This window comes from Chrysemys picta, chromosome 4 (assembly GCF_011386835.1).
Source record: "Chrysemys picta bellii isolate R12L10 chromosome 4, ASM1138683v2, whole genome shotgun sequence".
NCBI classification, from domain to species: domain Eukaryota; kingdom Metazoa; phylum Chordata; order Testudines; family Emydidae; genus Chrysemys; species Chrysemys picta.
Window position 1 is genome coordinate 3,820,875 of NC_088794.1, and position 18,914 is coordinate 3,839,788.

Consider the following 18,914-nt stretch of genomic DNA (forward strand, 5'->3'; position numbering starts at 1 on the left):
TGTTAGTCTCAAAGGTGCCACAGGACCCTCTGTTGCTTTTTACTAAAGAAAGATTGGCTAAGAAATAGCTATCAGATAGAAACACCAATAGCTAGCTTGTCTTTCTTTAGAAGCACTAAGAAATCAAACAGCAATAACAATAGACAGAGCTATTAACAAAATATCAGCTAAGAAATACAAATACCGCAACCCAGAAAAATCAATAGCTCGTTCTTATTAGGAAAGATCAGTGAAGAAATAAAGTGCTAATAAAGAATTAACAGCTAATAAGTAAAATAAACTAACCGTCACATAACAAAAACACTGGATGGTGCTCATAAAGAAGGAATAACTAGTAAAGAAAAATAAATAACTATCCGATAACAAATGCCAGAGATGTGCTAATACAGATAACAAATAAAAAATAAGCATCAAATAGCAAAATACAGACAAACAACTAGATAACTAGAAACAAAAAGAAATTGTCAAAAAAAGAAATACAGTAACCAGCAAATAATAATTCATAACAATACAAAGTAACAAACAGCGTAGCAAAGAACAAATGCAAATAATAACTCGATGTAAGCTAAACAACAAGTGGCAAGTGTAGAAAACAATAGCTCATGTAGACATGTCCCAAAAGTAAACCAATACGTTTACAGAACACTAGCTAATTCATAAATGTCACAAAAACAAACACATCAATAACAAAGAATAGGAAATACATAGGTCAAGCTATTGACTAATAAATAACTTTCACAAGAGTAAAATAATAACAAAAACAATAGGCTTTCTTAATAAAGAATGACAATCTAATAAATAAATACCATTTTAAATCCCTAATGGCAAAAATAGATAAGAATGCCAAGCAATAACTAACTAGAAATTAAATCAAAACCTAGAAAACACAAATAACTATGAACTACATTTCACAGTAACAAATAAATAACACAAATAGATAGGACTAATAAAGAAAGACCAACAAATAAATAAACAACAAAAAATACCTATCAAAGAGCAATCATAGGTAAAAATTAAGTAATACATTACTAGAAAGAAAAAACTAATCAAAAATATATAAGTAGCAAACTTATAAATACCTAAGAAGTAAAAATAGACAAACTAATAAGTAACTATGTAGCTAATAAAAATAAATATTTAGTTCTTAACTTGTAGATACAAGCCAAGTATCATCAATAGATCTCAAAGCACATTTTATTAAATAAAATCATATCTTTACATATAACGACTAGAGAGGTAACAGCACCAAACAAATAACTAGCAAATAAACATTGACAACTGAGACCTCAAGAGGTGGCTTCATTGGAGGTGTATAAGTAATCACCATATTGTACATCAATAATCTAGAACAATCTTATTCGTCATTAGGTGTATTACGGTAATACCAGCCACGGAAGCAGGACCCCCTTGGGTCAGGCGTGGAGCACTAGGTATTAGGTTATTATGGTTGCACCTAAAAGCAGCAGTCAGACTACGGCCCCATGGTGCCAGGCACTGTATAGTATTTATTAGGTGTATTACGGTGGCGCCTAGGAGCCGCAGTCATGGACCACAAGCCCATTGCGCCAGGCGCTGTACACACACACACACCATCCCTGCCCCAATCTGTGTATACGACAAAAGACACCAGATAGAGGCAGACAGACAGAGGACCACAAGGAAACCATGGTCAAGAGTGAGCTGTGGTCACCAGCAGCCGCACTGTTGTCAGCATCACGCATAGGTGAGTTTTGAAGAGGGATTTGGAGGCGGAGATTGTGGCAGGTGTGCGGATGTTTATGAGAGCTCCAGCCAATTTTTGGGAAGAGGCCAGGTCTACAGCAGGAGGTCGGCAAAGATGGAAGACACCCCCAACCGGGCTACAAATGATGCAAACTATGTCACTGACAACAACCAAATCAAAGGCAATTAATAAAACAGGTAATGAACCGCTAATAATAAATACATTATTTTTCATGTGTTTCTTACCAAGCATTATTTATTTGCCACAATTAACGTATTATCTAGTTCCTCTTCTTTATTACGAAGAGAAGGAAGAGACAATAGATCACACATGAATTGCAACAGAGAAATAGCAAAGAAACGAGATGCAGGGTAGGAAACCCATGAAAAATGAAAACCACTCATGGAGAAATTTTAAATTACGATTTGAGTAGAGTAGATATAGGTTGAAGATACACCGCTACCTTGACATAACGCCACCCGATATAACACGAATTCGGATATAACGCGGTAAAGCAGTGCTCCGGGGGGGCGGGGCTGTGCACTCCAGTGGATCAAAGCAAGTTCAATATAACGCGGTTTCACCTATAACGCGGTACGTATTTTTGGCTCCCAAGGACAGCGTTCTATCAGGGTCGAGGTGTATAATAATAAGTTATAAAAGAAGACATAGTGCATGAAAGGAAAAACAAACACACAGCAAAGAGCACGGGGCTATAATTTATCAGAAGCGCATCGATGTTTAAGTTCTAACACTATATTATCACAAATAAATAAGAAATGCAGGAAAAGAAAAACAAGGTACCTAAGTAACACGCGACAACGAACTGGAAATTATTGTTTATTATTAAAGTGGGTAAGGTATAATATTACATTATAAACAAACAAGGCCAAAAGACAAAGCTCACCACCACTGGAAACAAGTCAACGAATAAAGGTCAATACATATGCAAGAAAAGCAAACAGCGACGCTACCAAAGGGTGTGTGTGGACCCGCTGGTCTGTTGCAAGGCCCTACCTGATTTCACCTCAAAAGCATCTCAGCCTTGCAACAGTTTCCTGCCAGGGGGCTGACTTGCCCGGCCTGCTCAGGGCACCGTCAGAGGGATAATTACAGGGACGTTTAGTGCCTCCAAGGCTCTGTGCCTGGAAAACACTGCTGGGGGGCGCTGTAACCCGGGCAGCCTGGCGCATGCCGGACCGCAAGCAGGGCGTGAGCTGTGGCACGAAGAGCGACGATGTTTATGTGATTGGACTCAGGGAGTTATGTAAAGATGAGCATTTGCCTCTGCTGAATGTGAACAGGTTTAAAGCAGTGTGAGCAGCACTGCCCCCTGCTGGCCTTCAATAGAACCCAGGAGTCCTGGCTCCCAGCCCCTGCTCGCTCTAACCCACCAGAATCCACTCCCCTGCCAGAGCTGGGGAGAGAACCCAGGAGTCCTGGCTCCCAGCCCCCCCTGCTCTAACCACTAGACCCCACTCCCTTCCCAGAGCTGGGGAGAGAACCCAGGAGTCCTGGCTCCCAGGCCCCCCCTGCTCTAACCACTAGACCCCACTCCCTTCCCAGAGCTGGGGAGAGAACCCAGGAGTCCTGGCTCCCAGCCCCCCCTGCTCTAACCACTAGACCCCACTCCCCTCCCAGAGCTGGGGAGAGAACCCAGGAGTCCTGGCTCCCAGCCCCCCCCCTGATCTAACCACTAGACCCCACTCCCTTCCCAGAGCTGGGGAGAGAACCCAGGAGTCCTGGCTCCCAGCCCCCCCCTGATCTAACCACTAGACCCCACTCCCTTCCCAGAGCTGGGGAGAGAATCCAGGAGTCCTGGCTCCCAATTCTAACCACTGGCTACCGCAGCTTGACATCAGCCAGTCTATTTTCATCTTACTCCAATAGACTTGGTATTGGGTTCAGGGTAAGAGGTGATGTGTGTCAGCCAGAAAGAAAAGCAATAATCACTAATAACAACAATGAAACATGAGGTGTATCAAAATGGACAGCCCCATTTCTTCCCCGGTGACTCACCCCCTCCAAGCCATGCAGCCCTGGCTGACTCATCAAACAGAGCTTTGAAATTCCCATGGGGATTAGTAGGAGAGATCACACTCGCGTTCACTATAGGACTGCCTGGAGACCACTGCCATGGGCACTGCACAGACCCTCTGACTGACGGGACTGCTGAGGTGTCAGCTGCAGGGTGTGAAAGGGAGATGGGACTATCCCCAGCTCTGGGTGGGGAGTGGGGTCTAGTGGTTAGAGCGGGGGGGGGGGCTGGGAGCCAGGACTCCTGGGTTCTGTCCCCAGCTCTGGGAGGGGAGTGGGGTCTAGTGGGTTAGAGCAGGGGGGCTGGGAGACAGGACTCCTGGGTTCCATCCCTGGCCAAGAGAGGAAGGGAGATCTGGTAGCTCAGCGCTTGGGTCCGGGAACTGGGTACCAAGGTTAATTCGCTCTGTTCCCCAGTGCCCGAGCTATTCCCAAGCATTGCAGTGCGGGTCCTAAGCCACAAGGGGGCAGCTAAGGCACAGCGATGGGAACAAGTGGCTACCGGTGAGCTGAACAGGATGGGCTCCCTCGAACTTATCTGGCGCTGAGATGCAGCCGCCTCTGGGGAGGAGCAGCTGGGGAACAGCTGCACATAACACCGCATGGGGAGGGCTCCCCTGGCGCTGAGATGATGCAGCTGCCTCTGCATTCCAATCTGAATTCCAGCTAGGACTCCTGGGTTCACACCCTAACCTTAAATGGCTTCTGTCCCACACAATTAGGGCTATCAAAATGCATTTACGGAGTTATACGTGTGTTTGTCTAAACCTGCGAGCCTGCCCTGGGCACATCCATAAAATCTCAGTAATAAAACAATCAGCAACAGAAAATAAGTGGAAGCATCGTAGAGACAAATTGTGTCTGTTTCTCTTTGGCTGAGGCGCTAATGAGGTTACCGGGCGGGGAGGGGAAGCTGGAAGGCAAGACGCTTGGATTCTAGTCAGCTGCCACATTTCACCATTAAATCAGTAAAGTTTGCATTCTTGGCTCCCAGCCCCCCCTGCTCTAACCACTAGACCCCACTCCCCTCCCAGAGCCAGGGATAGAACCCAGGAGTCCTGGCTCCCAGCCCCCCACTAGATCCTAGAGCCCTGCACAAGCGTATTGTTTTAATCTCACTCCCACTCGCACCAACCTGAGAGCCAGCAAATCCTGCACGAGGGACAGATTCCCCCACGCTACCAACAAAAAAAGTCGGTTCATATATTACAGATATAAACAGAATTCAGCCACATTGTTTACCACTAAAAGAATAAAACTACTCTTGCTTAAACCATGTAAAAAAAAAAAAATACTTCCACTCCTGGTCTAAAAATAGACAAATCTCTTTCTACCCCTCACTTCCATTTAAGGATTAAACCTTTTATTTAAAAAAGGAAAACGGGCTTTGCAGTGCTGAAATTCTGTTTGTGACAAACTGACGAGAGATTGCCCACGAATTCCCGCCGTCTGGGGGGTTTTGCCCACCCAATCCTGCCCGCAACAAAGTACACTTTCCCAGCTCCCGCTATTACTGCACCAGGAGCCATGGGACCCCAGTCCCACCACCGGGCTCGACTAGACCCCTCTCCCTGAGCCGGGGCTTTTCCTGACTCCCAGGCTCTGAAATAGAACCTGCCCATGTGCTTGTAAATGCTACGCTCCGTTGAAATCCTGACATTCAAAGCCATGGAATCCAGGCGCTTCTCCAACAATTCCTAAGACGGTTGGACCAAGCTGACCTGGAAGCGTGACATTTTTGATTGAAGTATCAGAGGGGTAGCCGTGTTAGTCTGAATCTGTAAAAAGCAACAGAGGGTCCTGTGGCACCTTTGAGACTAACAGAAGTACTGGGAGCATAAGCTTTCGTGGGTAAGAACCTCACTTCTTCAGATGCAAGAAGTGAGGTTCTTACCCACGAAAGCTTATGCTCCCAGTACTTCTGTTAGTCTCAAAGGTGCCACAGGACCCTCTGTTGCATTTTTGATTGAAGTGTGTCGCTAACCCCCGAAAGGTGTTGCAGAGATGGGCGCTCATCCAGCCACAACCACACCCCAGGAGCGGAGGACGGGACAGATGGGTAAATTAAGCACTGAGAGAAGGCTGCCTTGCCAGGGGCACGTGGTGAGTGAATGGTAGGGTGTGGATTGGAAGGCAGGAGCCTAGTCTCCCAGACCTATCTGTATTAACTATTAGACTTCTATCCCTGCCCGGGCTGGGGAGAGAACCCAGGAGTCCTGGCTCCCAGCCCCACTGCTCTAGCCCACTAGACCCCCTCCCAGAGCCAGGAAAAGAACCCAGGAGTCCTAGCTCCCAACCCCACTGCTCTAGCCCACTAGACCCCACTCCCTCCTAGAGCCAGGGACAGAACCCAGGAGTCCTGGCTCCCAGCACCCCCTGCTCTAACCACTAGGCCCCACTCCCCTCGCCGAACTGAGAATAAATCATTGTAGTCAGTGGATCTAAAGTCCAAATCAAGGCGATGACAATAATTACTTTTAAAAACAGGCCCTAAACTAATAGAGCAGTTAGATTAATTTATGAGGTGCCCAGATGTTACTATCAACAGAGATAATTAGGTTATTTTAGTTTATGGAGTAACAGATTAAATTGGATTGGATTAGAACAGGAATATTTTAGATTAGAGGAGATAAGATTAAATTGGGGTCGTTCAGAATAGATAAAATTAAATCATAGAGGTAGAAATGATAGAATGCAGATTAGATCAGGAAAGACAGAATCGAGCACAGTTTAGTTTAAGAAAGATGTAGCAAGTGGAAGATAATTTTAGTTAGAAATTAGATTAAACTCAATTAGAAGAGAAATTGATGGACAGTTTGGATAAGAAATCCAACAGGACAGGAGCTAGGTGAATGAAGCACTGTGATAGTTGAATAGGTAGATATTACATTAGTAACTAGGCAGATGAGTTCCAGCTCGGTTAGATATGATTTTCAGAGGTTTACATCAGATTTTTTTAAACTCAGATTAGAATACATTAAGAAAGCATCATATTTGATTAGATTTTCAGACAGTCAGATTAGATTAGATTAGATTAGATTAGATTAGATTAGATTAGATTAGGAAAGGCTCAGGTTAGAAGATATTATGTTACCAGAGCATCATGTTAGATTAGATTAGATTAGATTAGATTAGATTAGATTAGATTAGATTAGGAGAGGCTCAAATTAGTATAGATTAGGTATCCAGGGGATATTATTAGATTAGATGAGATTAGCAGAGACGTTTTGGAGTAGAACGTTCATATTAGGAGGGACAAGGTAAGGAAATTAGACTTGAAATTAAATGAAGGTTTCTAACTCTTAGAGGAGTGAAGTTCTGGAACAGCCTTCCAAGGGGAGCAGTGGGGGCAAAAGACACATCTGGCTTCAAGATTAAGCTTGATACATTTATGGAGGGGATGGTGTAATGGGATAGCCTCATTTTGGCAATTAATTCGTCTTTGACTATTAGTGGTAAATATGCCCAATGGTCTGTGATGGGATGTTAGCTGGGGTGGGATCTGAGTTACTACAGAGAATTCTTTCCTGGGTGTCTGGCTGGTGAGTCTTGCCCACATGCTCAGGGTTTAGCTGATCGCCATATTTGGGGTCGGGAAGGAATTTTCCTCCAGGGCAGATTGGCAGAGGCCCTGGAGGTTTTTCGCCTTTCTCTGCAGCGTGGGGCACAGGTCACTTGCTGGAGGAGTCTCTGCACCTTGAGGTCTTTAAACCACGATTTGAGGACTTCAATAACTCAGACAAAGGTCAAGCGTTTGTTACAGGAGTGGGTGGCTGAGATTCTGTGGCCTGCGTCATGCAGGAAGTCAGACTAGATGATCATAATGGTCCCTTCTGACCTTAAAGTCTATGAGTCTATAAATATCAGATTTAGGAGGGAAAGGTCAGGTAATCAGAGTGACGGGCACAGAGATTAGGGCGGACAGATTAAATTAGATTAGGTTAGGAGATTGGCAGGCAGATGGGAGCCGTTGTCACTGACACAGAACTCACCTGGGGAGGCTTGAGTTACCCTCCTCAGACATCCAGGGCATCTCAGAGAAGCAGGCACGCAGACCAGCGTGGGCGGGAGGAGGAACTGGGCTAACTGCCAGAGTGGCATGCCTGGCATGGGTGGGAGTGTGGGTGGAGTAAACAACAAGAGCTAGGACCAGTCTCGGCACTGTCGGAGCAGTGGGAAAACTGAGCCTTGAAGATCAAATGGGACCATACCATTTCCAATCCACTCTGCTCTGCTCCCTTGGCAGCTGGAGGTCCCCTCGGAAGAGCAAGAGACGTTTCAGAATGAAAGGGTTTTGTGCAGAGCCTAGCCCCATGGGGTAACAATCCATCTCCAGGCATTGGAGGTGATACCACAATACAGAGAGTAAGACAGGAAGGTCCAAGCTGCTGAAATTTAACTCAAAATGTGTTTCTCCCAAGTGCATTTTGGTCATTTGAGTTAAATAATAGTAATCACCCTGATTATAGGTCAATACCAGCTCATTAATAATACCAGAAACATCTCTAGCGTGAGTTATCTTCAGTGCTCTACAAACCAGGTCACAAGCAATGAACCAGAGATCTTAGCTTCCAAACCGCCAGAGAGAGAGAGTTACAGAATCTGGTGAAAAATAATACATGCAGAGATTGGGTTTTTTTTCCCCCTGTCTCTGACCCAGGGGCCCCTCTAGCCCAGTCTCCCGGCTGGTTTAAGGGCAGGGGGCATGGTTGTTTAACCAAGAAAAACCTTTCACTGTCTGTCCCGGTGGGACAAACTCCAGGTGGTGGCGGATTCCACAGCTGTTGATTGCAGACTCTGGCCTGTGCTGGGAGCGACCCACTCAGGCCAAGGCCATCAGGGCCATATTCTGATCCCCGTGATCCCAGTGAAAATCCAGAGCTACCACCACGGGAGCCAACGGATTTAGAAATGGGGGGATAGTGGGGTTTTGTGGGAGCAATGATAGGTGATGGATAGAAGACAGATGGCTGGTCAGCTGGCCCTACCACCCAGTCACCTATTACTATAGTGACCCTATTACTGTAATAAAATCCCAGCCTTGATCATTCATGGGTGTCCATCAGGGGCCCCAGTCTTGGGCAGGGTCTGCGCGGTGCCCAGCATAATGGGAGGGAAGTGGGGTCTAGTGGTTAGACCGGGGGGGGGGCTGAGAGCCAGGACTCCTGGGTTCTCTCCCTGGCTCTGGGAGGGGAATGGGGTCGAGTGGTTAGAGTGGGGGGGGAGCTGGGATCCAGGACTCCTGAGTTCTCTCCCCATGTCTGGGAGGGGAGTGGGGTCTAGTGGGTTAGAGCAGGGGGGTGGCTGGGAGCCAGGTCTCCTGGGTTCTATCCCAGCTCTGAGAGGAGAGTGGGGGTTGGTGGGTTGGGGAGGAGGGGCGGGGAGCCAGGACTCCTGGGTTCTATCCCAGCTCTGGGATGGGAGTCGGGGCTAGTGGGTTAGAGCAGGGTGGGGGTGGTGCTAGGAGCCAGGACTCCTGGGTTCTATCCCAGCTCTGGGATGGGAGTCGGGGCTAATGGGTTAGAGCAGGGTGGGGGTGGTGCTAGGAGCCAGGACTCCTGGGTTCTACCACACACAGGTTATAGCAACGCTTGGGATCCTCACCTGGAACGAGTTGGGCCGCTTTGTTCCCCGCCCTGCTCGTCTGGGTATATAGGTTCCCCGAGCCCCAGAGGGCACCTGGCAGCTGTTCGTTGGCTCCCTCGCAGGAGAGGCTCTGCTTGTACCCTTCAGGAGTGGCATGAGGGAGAGGCGAGGAGCTGCTCAGAGGGGATGGGTGATGGGCTGGGGGGCGCTGCAGCTCCTCGTCCTGGCCGGGCTGATGGGGACGGCTGCCAGCATGTCGGATCCCCACGGGAAAGGCTGCGACGAGATGGACTCGCACTCCAGAGGTGAGAGCCAGGACTCGGGGAGGGGAGGGGGCTCTAATGGGTCAGAGTGGGGCTGGGAGCCAGGACTCCTGGGTTCTCACCCTGGCTCTGGCAGAGGAGTGGGGTTTAGTAGTCAGAGCAGAGGGGGCTGGGAGCCAGGACTCCTGGGTTCTATCCCCAGCCCTGACAGTGACTCACTACTGTCTGCCCTCAGCGTGTGGGTGTATGCCCGTCGCCTCTCCGCCTCGGAGCCTGGGCGTCAGCTCCACGCACAGAGAAGGCACTTGTGGGGCTGGGAAAGCCGAGGGCCCCGAACAGGGTCAGTCCCAGAGTCCAGCCTGAACCCCTTCCCCGCCCCCTTGGCCTTACACTCTGCCTCCCCCCTCCTCCTCATTCGGTGCCTGAGGGCAGGAGTGGGTAGACCGGGCCTCAGACAGCTGCAGCTGCCCTGGGGCCCCCGGCCTCCCAACTTCGCTCCTGTGGAAGTTCAGACCAGGAAACCTCCAGTTCAACGTAGACCCACATTGGGAAATCCGGGACCTGTCCCCTGCGAGGGTCTGTAGTAGATTAAACAAATGGATCCATCTAGCTTTGAATCCTGCCACCCCCGGCTCAGCCCCACGGGCCCTTCTCGTCCAGTATCCCGTCTGCAGCTCCTGTCACACCTGCTGGAAAGTGCGACCGTCCCTGCAGGAGGCAGCCGGGGGCCACCCCGCCCCATGGGGGAGTTTTAGGGTGACCAGATGTCCCGATTTTATAGGGACAGTCCTGATATTTGGGTCCATTTCTTATATAGGCTCCTATTACCCCCCTCCCCCTGCCCCGATTTTTCATATTTGCTGTCTGGACACCCTAGGGAGTTTGCTTCACACCCACATTAGCCAGTGGTTGTGTCATGCCCAGCCTTAAGAAGGCGGGTGTTCTTTCAGCTCTCAATGGCTTCTGATCAGAGAGCCAGTATGATTTAGGCCACTCCGTGCCTCAGTTTCCCCTCCTGCCCTTTGTCTCTCTTCTTTATTCAGACCAGAAGGTCTTTGGGGTGGGGACTGTCTCTCTCTCTCTTTGGGGCGGGGACTGTCTCTCTCTGTCTGTCTGGGCAGTGCCTGGCACAAGAGGAGCCCTGATCTCGGTCACAGGGTCTGTGCAGTGATCTCTGGGGTCTGTGAAGGCACCCGGCACAATGCAGGCCCTGATCTCGGTCAGGAGGGGTCTGTGTAGCACCTGGCTCGATGGGACCCTGATCTAACGGCTACTGTGAAACTAATTTATTGTGCCACTCTCCGTGGGAGATGAGTGCCGATGTCACATGTGGCACGAGGTAGATCCTGGGTAGCGAAAAACAAAGGGTGAAGCAAGGTGAATATGGCTGGGACTGACCAATGGCGATAAAGCTTAATGTAGAACTCAATTAACCTGCAGATCGCCCTGCTGCGGGACGCAACAGGGGTCACACGTTTTCCCAGGATGCTAGCCAAAATGCGGAATATCTGGAGGAAGGACATATTTCCTACACACTTAAAGGGTCTAGGACAGTGTTTCTCAAACTGGGGGTCCTGACCCAAAAGGGGGTTGCAAGGCTATTGGGGGGGGGGTTGCAAGATCACAAAAATGTTATAGGGTTTCCATACGTCCAGGTTTCCCCAGACATGCCCTCTTTTTTTGGTCCTTGCTCGTCCTTTTCCCTTGCCTTCAGAGCTGGGTGGCCTAAGGGTGGCCTGGTATAGTTACTTAGCTCTGCAGGGATCTGCACTGATGCAGTGAAAACTATGTCCAGTACCAAGAGTGTGGTGGGGGAAACATCACAACCGGAAATATTTTCAAAGGGGGGCCCAGGAAAAAAAGTTTGAGAACCCCTGACCTAGGACCCACCTATCGATTGGGCTACAAGCTTCATGCCTCAGAGGAGACGCTTGTGTCAAACTCGGGAAGGCTGGGGAGAAATTTTGCCCATGGTCTGATCCCAATTGGCAGGGAGGGGGCAGGATACTGGGCTAGATGGGCCCATGGGTCTGATCTCTCTTACCTTCTCTCTGATCTCTTTCAGTTCCCAGCATCCACATGACCCGGTCCAATAGAGGTGAGTTTCTGGTCCCTCCCTCCCCATTGGTAACACACAGCTGGGGTTACCCAGGCAACTGGCTCCCGGCAGCCAATTAGCGTGGGGCTCTGTCTGGTTCTGTGGTGGGGGACAGATCCAGCCAGGGCCCAACATGTGGCTGGTTCGAGACCTGCCCGGGGCGGGTAGGGGATGACCTCCAGATGTCCCCAGCTGTTTTCTGGGCTTTGGCAATCCCCCCAGGCTGTCTGAGCATCCCCCCCTCCTTCTCCCCAGTATGTGGCCGCCCCAGAGCTCAGTACCGGAACGTGGGGGGTGAGGATTCGATGGAAGGTGAGTGGCCCTGGCAGGCGAGTCTGCTCTGGTACAACAAACATCTGTGCGGGGGATCCCTCATCTCCAACCAGTGGGTGGTGACGGCAGCTCATTGCTTCCAACGGTGAGTGTCAACGTCCCTTGATCCCGACCCGCAGCCCCCTGCTGTCCCAGTCCTGGGCTCCTCCCACCCCCAGCGCTGCTGGTGCCCCTCAATCCCAGCCCACAGGCCCCCCCCCCCAACCCTCTTTTCTGACTCCTCTCTCTGCTCAGGAGTTTGAACACCTCCAGCTACATGGTGCTGCTGGGAGTCAACAAGTTGGCCAACAGTCAACCTCACAAGCTGTCCTTGGGCGTGAGACGCATCATCCGCCACCCGAAATACTCAGGGGAATCTTCCAGTGGGGACATAGCCTTGGTGGAGCTGGAGAGACCCATCCAATTCACTGATTATATCCTCCCCATCTGCCTCCCAGCTGCCTCTGTCCAGTTCCCAGCAGGCATGAAATGCTGGGTGACGGGCTGGGGCAACATCCAGGAAGGAGGTAGGTGTCTTTGGGAGCTGGGATCATGGCATTGGGGCAGAGAGACTAGGAAAGCGGTGGGTTCGAGGGGCGGGTGGGAGTCAGCAGTTGGGTGATGGATGCAGAGGAAGGGGTGGTTATTTAGTGGGTTCGGGATTTGGGATTTCTTTTCCCGAGATGATTCATGATGGGAAATGGTCTATGAAGAAGAACTTTGTGGAGGGATTCGAAAAGGGGGGAACCAGGGAACCGATAAACAAAATCGGATCCCAAGAAACAAAACAGAAACCGATGAATGCAATTGATAAAGAAAACCTAACAACGAAACACAATAAATGAACAACTTAGAAACAAAACCCAATAAACAATAAAAGGAGCACAATTAACAAAACATAATAAACGATAAACAGCACATGATCAATGAAACTGATAAACAAACCTGAGAAATGAGCAAATGAATACAACAAACAAAACCAATAAGCAAAACCTGATTAGTGATCAAAGAAACATGACAAAGGAAACCCAATAAACCATACCTGATCAGTAAAACACCATCAACAATAAATGAAGCACAAGAAACAAAACAGGATAAAAGTGGAAGGTGATAGAAGGAAACCCAATAAGCAAAACCCAACCAATGATAAGTGGCATGCGATAAATGAGAACCAAACAACAACACATGAAATACAATAAACAGTAAATGAAATAAGATAAACAAACCACAGCAAACTACAAATGTAACAAGATAAATGACAAATGAAATAAAATAAATGAAACATGTTCAACAATAAATGAAACATAATGAACAAAGAAATGAAAATGCAAGCCCAAGAAATGAAACCTGATAAACAAAACACCAACCCCAATAAACAATGCCCAATAAATGAAACATGAAAACTAATAATGGAAAAACAAAACCCGATAAAAAATATCTTGGTAGAATTTGATTATTGTTTTTTTTATAATTTCAACAGATTTGCTTTTATGCATTCTTTCCCTATTTTTAGCAATGTAAATTTTACAAAATTAGGAGTTTTAATCATCTTTTTATTTTTATCAATTTAAATTTTCAGTTGTGGGAAATTATGGGGAGCCATCAGACAACAGGGTGCATCAGACAATAATTATTTAATGACTGTAGACATTGATTTCAAAAAGTGAAAGCTTTATAACCGCTAAACACAAATTGTCAAAATCACATGTCAAAATATACTAAGTAAATATCCTTAAATCAGATTCGTATAAGTTCTCAAGCAGCATTTTTCTTACTTTGGCTATGTGTAAATTTCTGTTACGATCAATGGAAATATTTTTTCATCAGTTTGTGTGTATGTGTAGGGTGAAACTTGATGTTTACCAACATTTACTCATACAAATCTAATCCTTCCAAGTCTACTGACAACAGAAACATGAAACCTGATCAACAAGATTCAATAAATGTAACATGAAACCCAATAAACAATGCCGATAATGGAAAAGTGAAACCCAGTAAACAATATCCAATAATGGCAACGTGAAACCTGATGAATAATACCCGATAATAGAAATCGATAAACAATACCCAATAACAGAAATGCGAAACCCAGTGAATAATACCTGATAAATGTCACATTAAACCCAATAAATGATATTGATAATTTAAATAAAAAACCCAATGAACAATATCCAATAATAGCAACACGAAACCTGATGAATAATACCCAATAATAGAAACCAATAAACAATACCCAATAGCGGAAATATGAAACCCAATGAGCAATACCCAATAAATGCAACATGAAACCCAATAACCGATACCAGTCATGGAAACCAATAAACAATAACTGATAACAGAAATGTGAAACCTGACAAATAATACCCGATCATGACAACATAAAACCCAATAAACTATACCCAATAAATAATACATGAAACAACCCAAAACTCAAGAAACAAAATCCCTTAAATGAAATGTCAGACATGAAAAACCCCAGTAAAGCAAACTTGACAAGCAAAACACAAAAACAGATACATGAAACCAGAAACCTGGCAAATGAAACCCACTACTCAAGAAAGGAAAACTGATAAGCCAAACTGAAAACCTAATCCACGAAACCCAACCAAAGAAACGATAGCCAATAAATGAAACCCAACAACCAATGAAAACCAAACCTCCCAAAACAGAGCCTGATCATTTGAAATCGACCTCCCTCCCCACCAAAAAAAGGTTAAACACATCTTGGGTGATGAAAACTTAAACCTGTTAAACAGCAATTCAAACGATGAATGTCCACCGTTGAGTCCAGAGAGATTCCCCTTGACTGAACAAGGCCCATCACAGGTACACAGATGTTCCCATGGGGACTGTGTGATGGCACCCAACATGGACAATTGCTCTGGACGAGAGGGGAAATTCTCTGATCTCCCCCCATCCTCCACTCCCTTTGGAATCGATGGCTCTGCTTCAAAGCCATCTGGGCCCCTCACTGTTTTCTCTGGCTCTCCTTCCCAGAGGACCTGCCAGCTCCGCAGACCCTCCAGAAGCTTCAGGTGCCCATTATAGACCAGAAGACCTGCAGGTATCTCTACAACATGGCGCTGGGGGAGAAGTTCCCACCCAAGGCCATCCAGAATGACATGATGTGTGCCGGGTATGCTGAGGGCATGAAGGATACATGCAAGGTGAGCACCCCCCAGCCAGGGAAGGTGGAGTCCTGACACCCTCCCTGGGTCAGGCCATGGGTCCATCTAGCCCGGTATCCTGCCCCATCCCTGCTGTCCCAGCTCAGATCCATGGGCCCATCTAGCCCGGTATCCCGCCCCTTCTCTGCTACCCTGGACCAGCCCATCTAGCCGGGTGTTCCAATTAGCCTGATTCCCTCCAGCACGAGGCAGCACTGCTCACACGCACACAAGGCCCCGATCCCCAGCACCGCTCTCACACCCCTTCCGACGCCCTGTCTCTACCTCCGCCGCACAGGGGGACTCCGGCGGCCCGCTGGTCTGCAAGGCCTCCAAGGAGTGGCTGCTGGCCGGGATCATCAGCTGGGGCGAAGGCTGTGCCATCAAGAACCGCCCCGGGGTCTACATCCGCCTCACCTCCTATGAGGCCTGGATCCACAACCACATCCCCGACATCGAGTTTGTGCCAGAGGAGAAGGGGAGGAACGTGTTCAGGAACGCCGGGGCTGGCTGGGCCGGGAGGACCAGCATGACCACCTGGCTGCCGCTGCTCATCGGGCTTCTCCTCATGGAGGTCTAGAAAGGGCTACCGGGTGGGAGGGGCGGCTGGGCCGTCTCCCCTCCTGGCCCCAGGCTGGAAGGGGGGGTGGGATCTGTCGGTGCCACCTGCCCTGCTGGTACAGCCCCCCAGAGGGCACCACCCCATGCACAGATCTCCTGGGGAGGGCATGCACCCCCGTCTTGCTCGCTGACACCCATGGGGGGACGGGGCAGTGTGAGCAAACTCAGCATCTGTCTGCCTGTCCTCCTGCAGCCATCCACAGCCCAACTTTCTCATCTGTCTGATCCAAGTCTTATTTATTGATCTGTCTGTCTCCAGAGTCACTGACTTTCTGTCTGTTGGCCTCTCTACCCCCTGCTCTGTCTGTCTGCATATGCCCATACACACGCCTCCAGCCATCCATCCCTAATCTCCATATACCCCATCTAATCTAATCTAACCTATCCATCTCTGTGTAACAGGGTCTGCAACCACCTCTCGCGAGCGCCCCCTCTGGTTGGGTGTGTCTGCGTTCTTTCAGTTCTGGTGACCCCCTTTGGTGGTTCTCAGGTGTTTTTTTCAACGAGTCAGCCCTCCAACTGAGTCACACACAGTGTCTGCATGTGAACCAGAACAGACCCCTTCCAGGGCATATCTCAGTACTCCTCTGGTGGTGTCTCTCTAGCCCTCCAGGGGCTCAATATTTAAGTATTCCTGGCCCTGGTATGGGGTCATATCCCCAGGGCATCCTCCCTGGAGACACTATCTTCCTGTGGCCTCCAGCTGGGCTCAGTCCTTACTTAGACCCAGCAGCCAGCCAGGAGCTCCTTCATTGCTCCCCTGGTCCCTGCTAGCAAACTGTCTTTGGCTCAGTCCTAGCAGCCAGCCAGGAGTCTCTCCCTCCTCTGGTCCCTGCCCCCACTTAGCTGTCTGTGGTCCTGCTGCTCTTCCAGCCAGGCACACTGTCCTTTCTTCTCCAGCTCCAAGCAGCAACTGACTGCTAGTGCTCCTCTATTCTGCAGCTCCTTTTACATGGCCCCCTTGGTCCCTGATTAGCTGTTCTAGCAGCCCCTATGATTGGTTGCTTCCTCACAACCATTCTAGGCCGCTTGGAGGACCTCTCCACTGCTCCTTTCCTGGGATGGGTGTGGCAGGACCCTGAGGCCTCCAGCAGGGGCCTTTGGGACTAGTCCACCCCATCACTATCTATCTATCTATCTATCTATCTATCTATCTATCTCCATGCACCCCCTCTAGCAATCAATCAATCAATCCCTATGCACCCCATGTATCTATCTATCCATCCATCCTCATCCACCCCCTCTATTATCCCCATACACCTCTCCATCCATCCATTCATCCATTCCTATACATGCCCCTCTATCTATCTATCTATCCATACATCCCCATACACCCCATCTATCTATCTATCTATCTATCTATCTATCTATCTATCTATCTATCTATCTATCTACCCCCATATACCCCATCTATCTATCTATCTCCCCTACCAAGACAGAGATCTGACAATATAAACCCAGTGTAGATGAGATTCCATATTTTTTATTTTTTGGAAGGGCTTTTGGTATTTTTTGGTAGTTTTTTATTCCCCTTCCCCCCCCCCCCCCCCAAAAAAAAAAGTATCAGTAGCGATAAATGAAAAAACCTGCCCTGGATAATTTAAAATCAGTGGCTGATTCATACTGCCGCCACTAGGCTAAGATAAAAACCAGTCAGCCTACCGAGACTTGGCCTAGGAAAGTAGAATTGGATACACTTGTCAATCCACAGGATTGTTGAGGTGGGTGAGAAATGAGATCCACTCCAATTAGATGGAAAAATTTCTGATGGAATATTTTTCGGTTGGGAAATGCCAATTCATTGATATCTAAATATTCCATGAGGACAGGTCAATTTCAAGGAAATTTCATTTCAAAATAAAAAGGCTAAGCATCTCAATTTTTCATTTCAAAAATTGTATTTCACTTTGAAATGGATTTGATTTTCTATTCTGTTATAAATAATAAAGAATAGGCTAGAAAATAAAATTTAAAAATATAAAAGTGGAAATAATATACAGGAAAATACAGTAGAAGATCAAGAGATGAAAAGACAAGAAAAGACGAAATGTTCTGATTTTTCATTTTGAAAGGACTTTTTATTTTGAAATTGATTTGATCTTCTATTCTATTATAAATAATCATGGAATTGAATAGACTCTAACATAAAATAAAATACAAGATCAAGAAATGAAAAGTCAAATCACATTTGAAATATTTTGATCAGGTTAAAATATTCCAATTTTAATTTCAAAGTGATTTGAAATATATGAATATAGTCATCTATAAAATAAAATTCAAAATATAAAAATGAAATACAAAATAAAACGTAAGATCAAGAAATTAAATATATTAATAATATAGTGGACTATAAAATAAAATACAAAATATAAAATGAAATACAAAATAATATGCAAGATCAAGAAAAGCAAAGTTGAAATTGAAATTAAATATTGCAATTTTTCCTTTTGAAATGTATTTTACTTTATATTCTATTATAAATTGAGTAGACTAGAATAGAAACTCTCTCTCTCTCTCTCTCTCTCTCTCTCTCTCTCTCTCTATATATATATATATATATATATATGAAGTAATACAAAATAAAATACAGGATGAAAAAATGACAAGAAAAGTGAAGTTGAAATTGAAATGAAACTTTATGATACTTTTTTTAAAAATTTATCCTGCTTTATAGTCTACATAGGAGAGAATATAAGATACTATACCACATACACACATACTGTTTCTCTTGATCTTGTATTTTATTTTAAAATAAAGAAATGAAAAGAAAAGTTGACATCAGAATGGAACATTTTGATCAGATTGAAAAGTTCTGACTTTTCATTTCAAAAAGTGGAAATCAAAACAAAAATCTTTGGATCAGAACAATACGTTCCATTTTTTTAAAAATTTTGAAAAGACTTTTCAGTTTGAAATTTATTTTTGTGATACATTATAGAAAAGAAAAACATAATATGAAAAGAGCAAGAAAACAAACTGAAATTTTAAAAAAATCACATTCAAAATGTTGTTTTCTGGAAACTTAAACTGTTGGGGGGATTCCTTCTGAACCGGAAAGGATTTAGGGTTAAAGATTTCCAGATCCGGAACAGCTTTAATTGGAAGGA

General features: G+C 46.6%; 1 protein-coding gene across 1 annotated transcript; it reads left to right on the top strand.

Annotated features, from left to right (window-relative positions):
* Positions 1-9,447: 9,447 nt before the first annotated feature.
* On the top strand, positions 9,448-18,300 carry LOC112058857 (serine protease 27-like). Its single transcript, XM_024100821.2, has 6 exons — positions 9,448-9,651; positions 11,675-11,707; positions 11,963-12,125; positions 12,275-12,546; positions 15,017-15,186; positions 15,485-18,300. The coding sequence occupies exons 1-6, from the start codon at positions 9,501-9,503 to the stop codon at positions 15,764-15,766; spliced, it is 1,071 nt and encodes a 356-aa protein (XP_023956589.2). The 5' UTR covers positions 9,448-9,500; the 3' UTR covers positions 15,767-18,300.
* Positions 18,301-18,914: the final 614 nt, after the last annotated feature.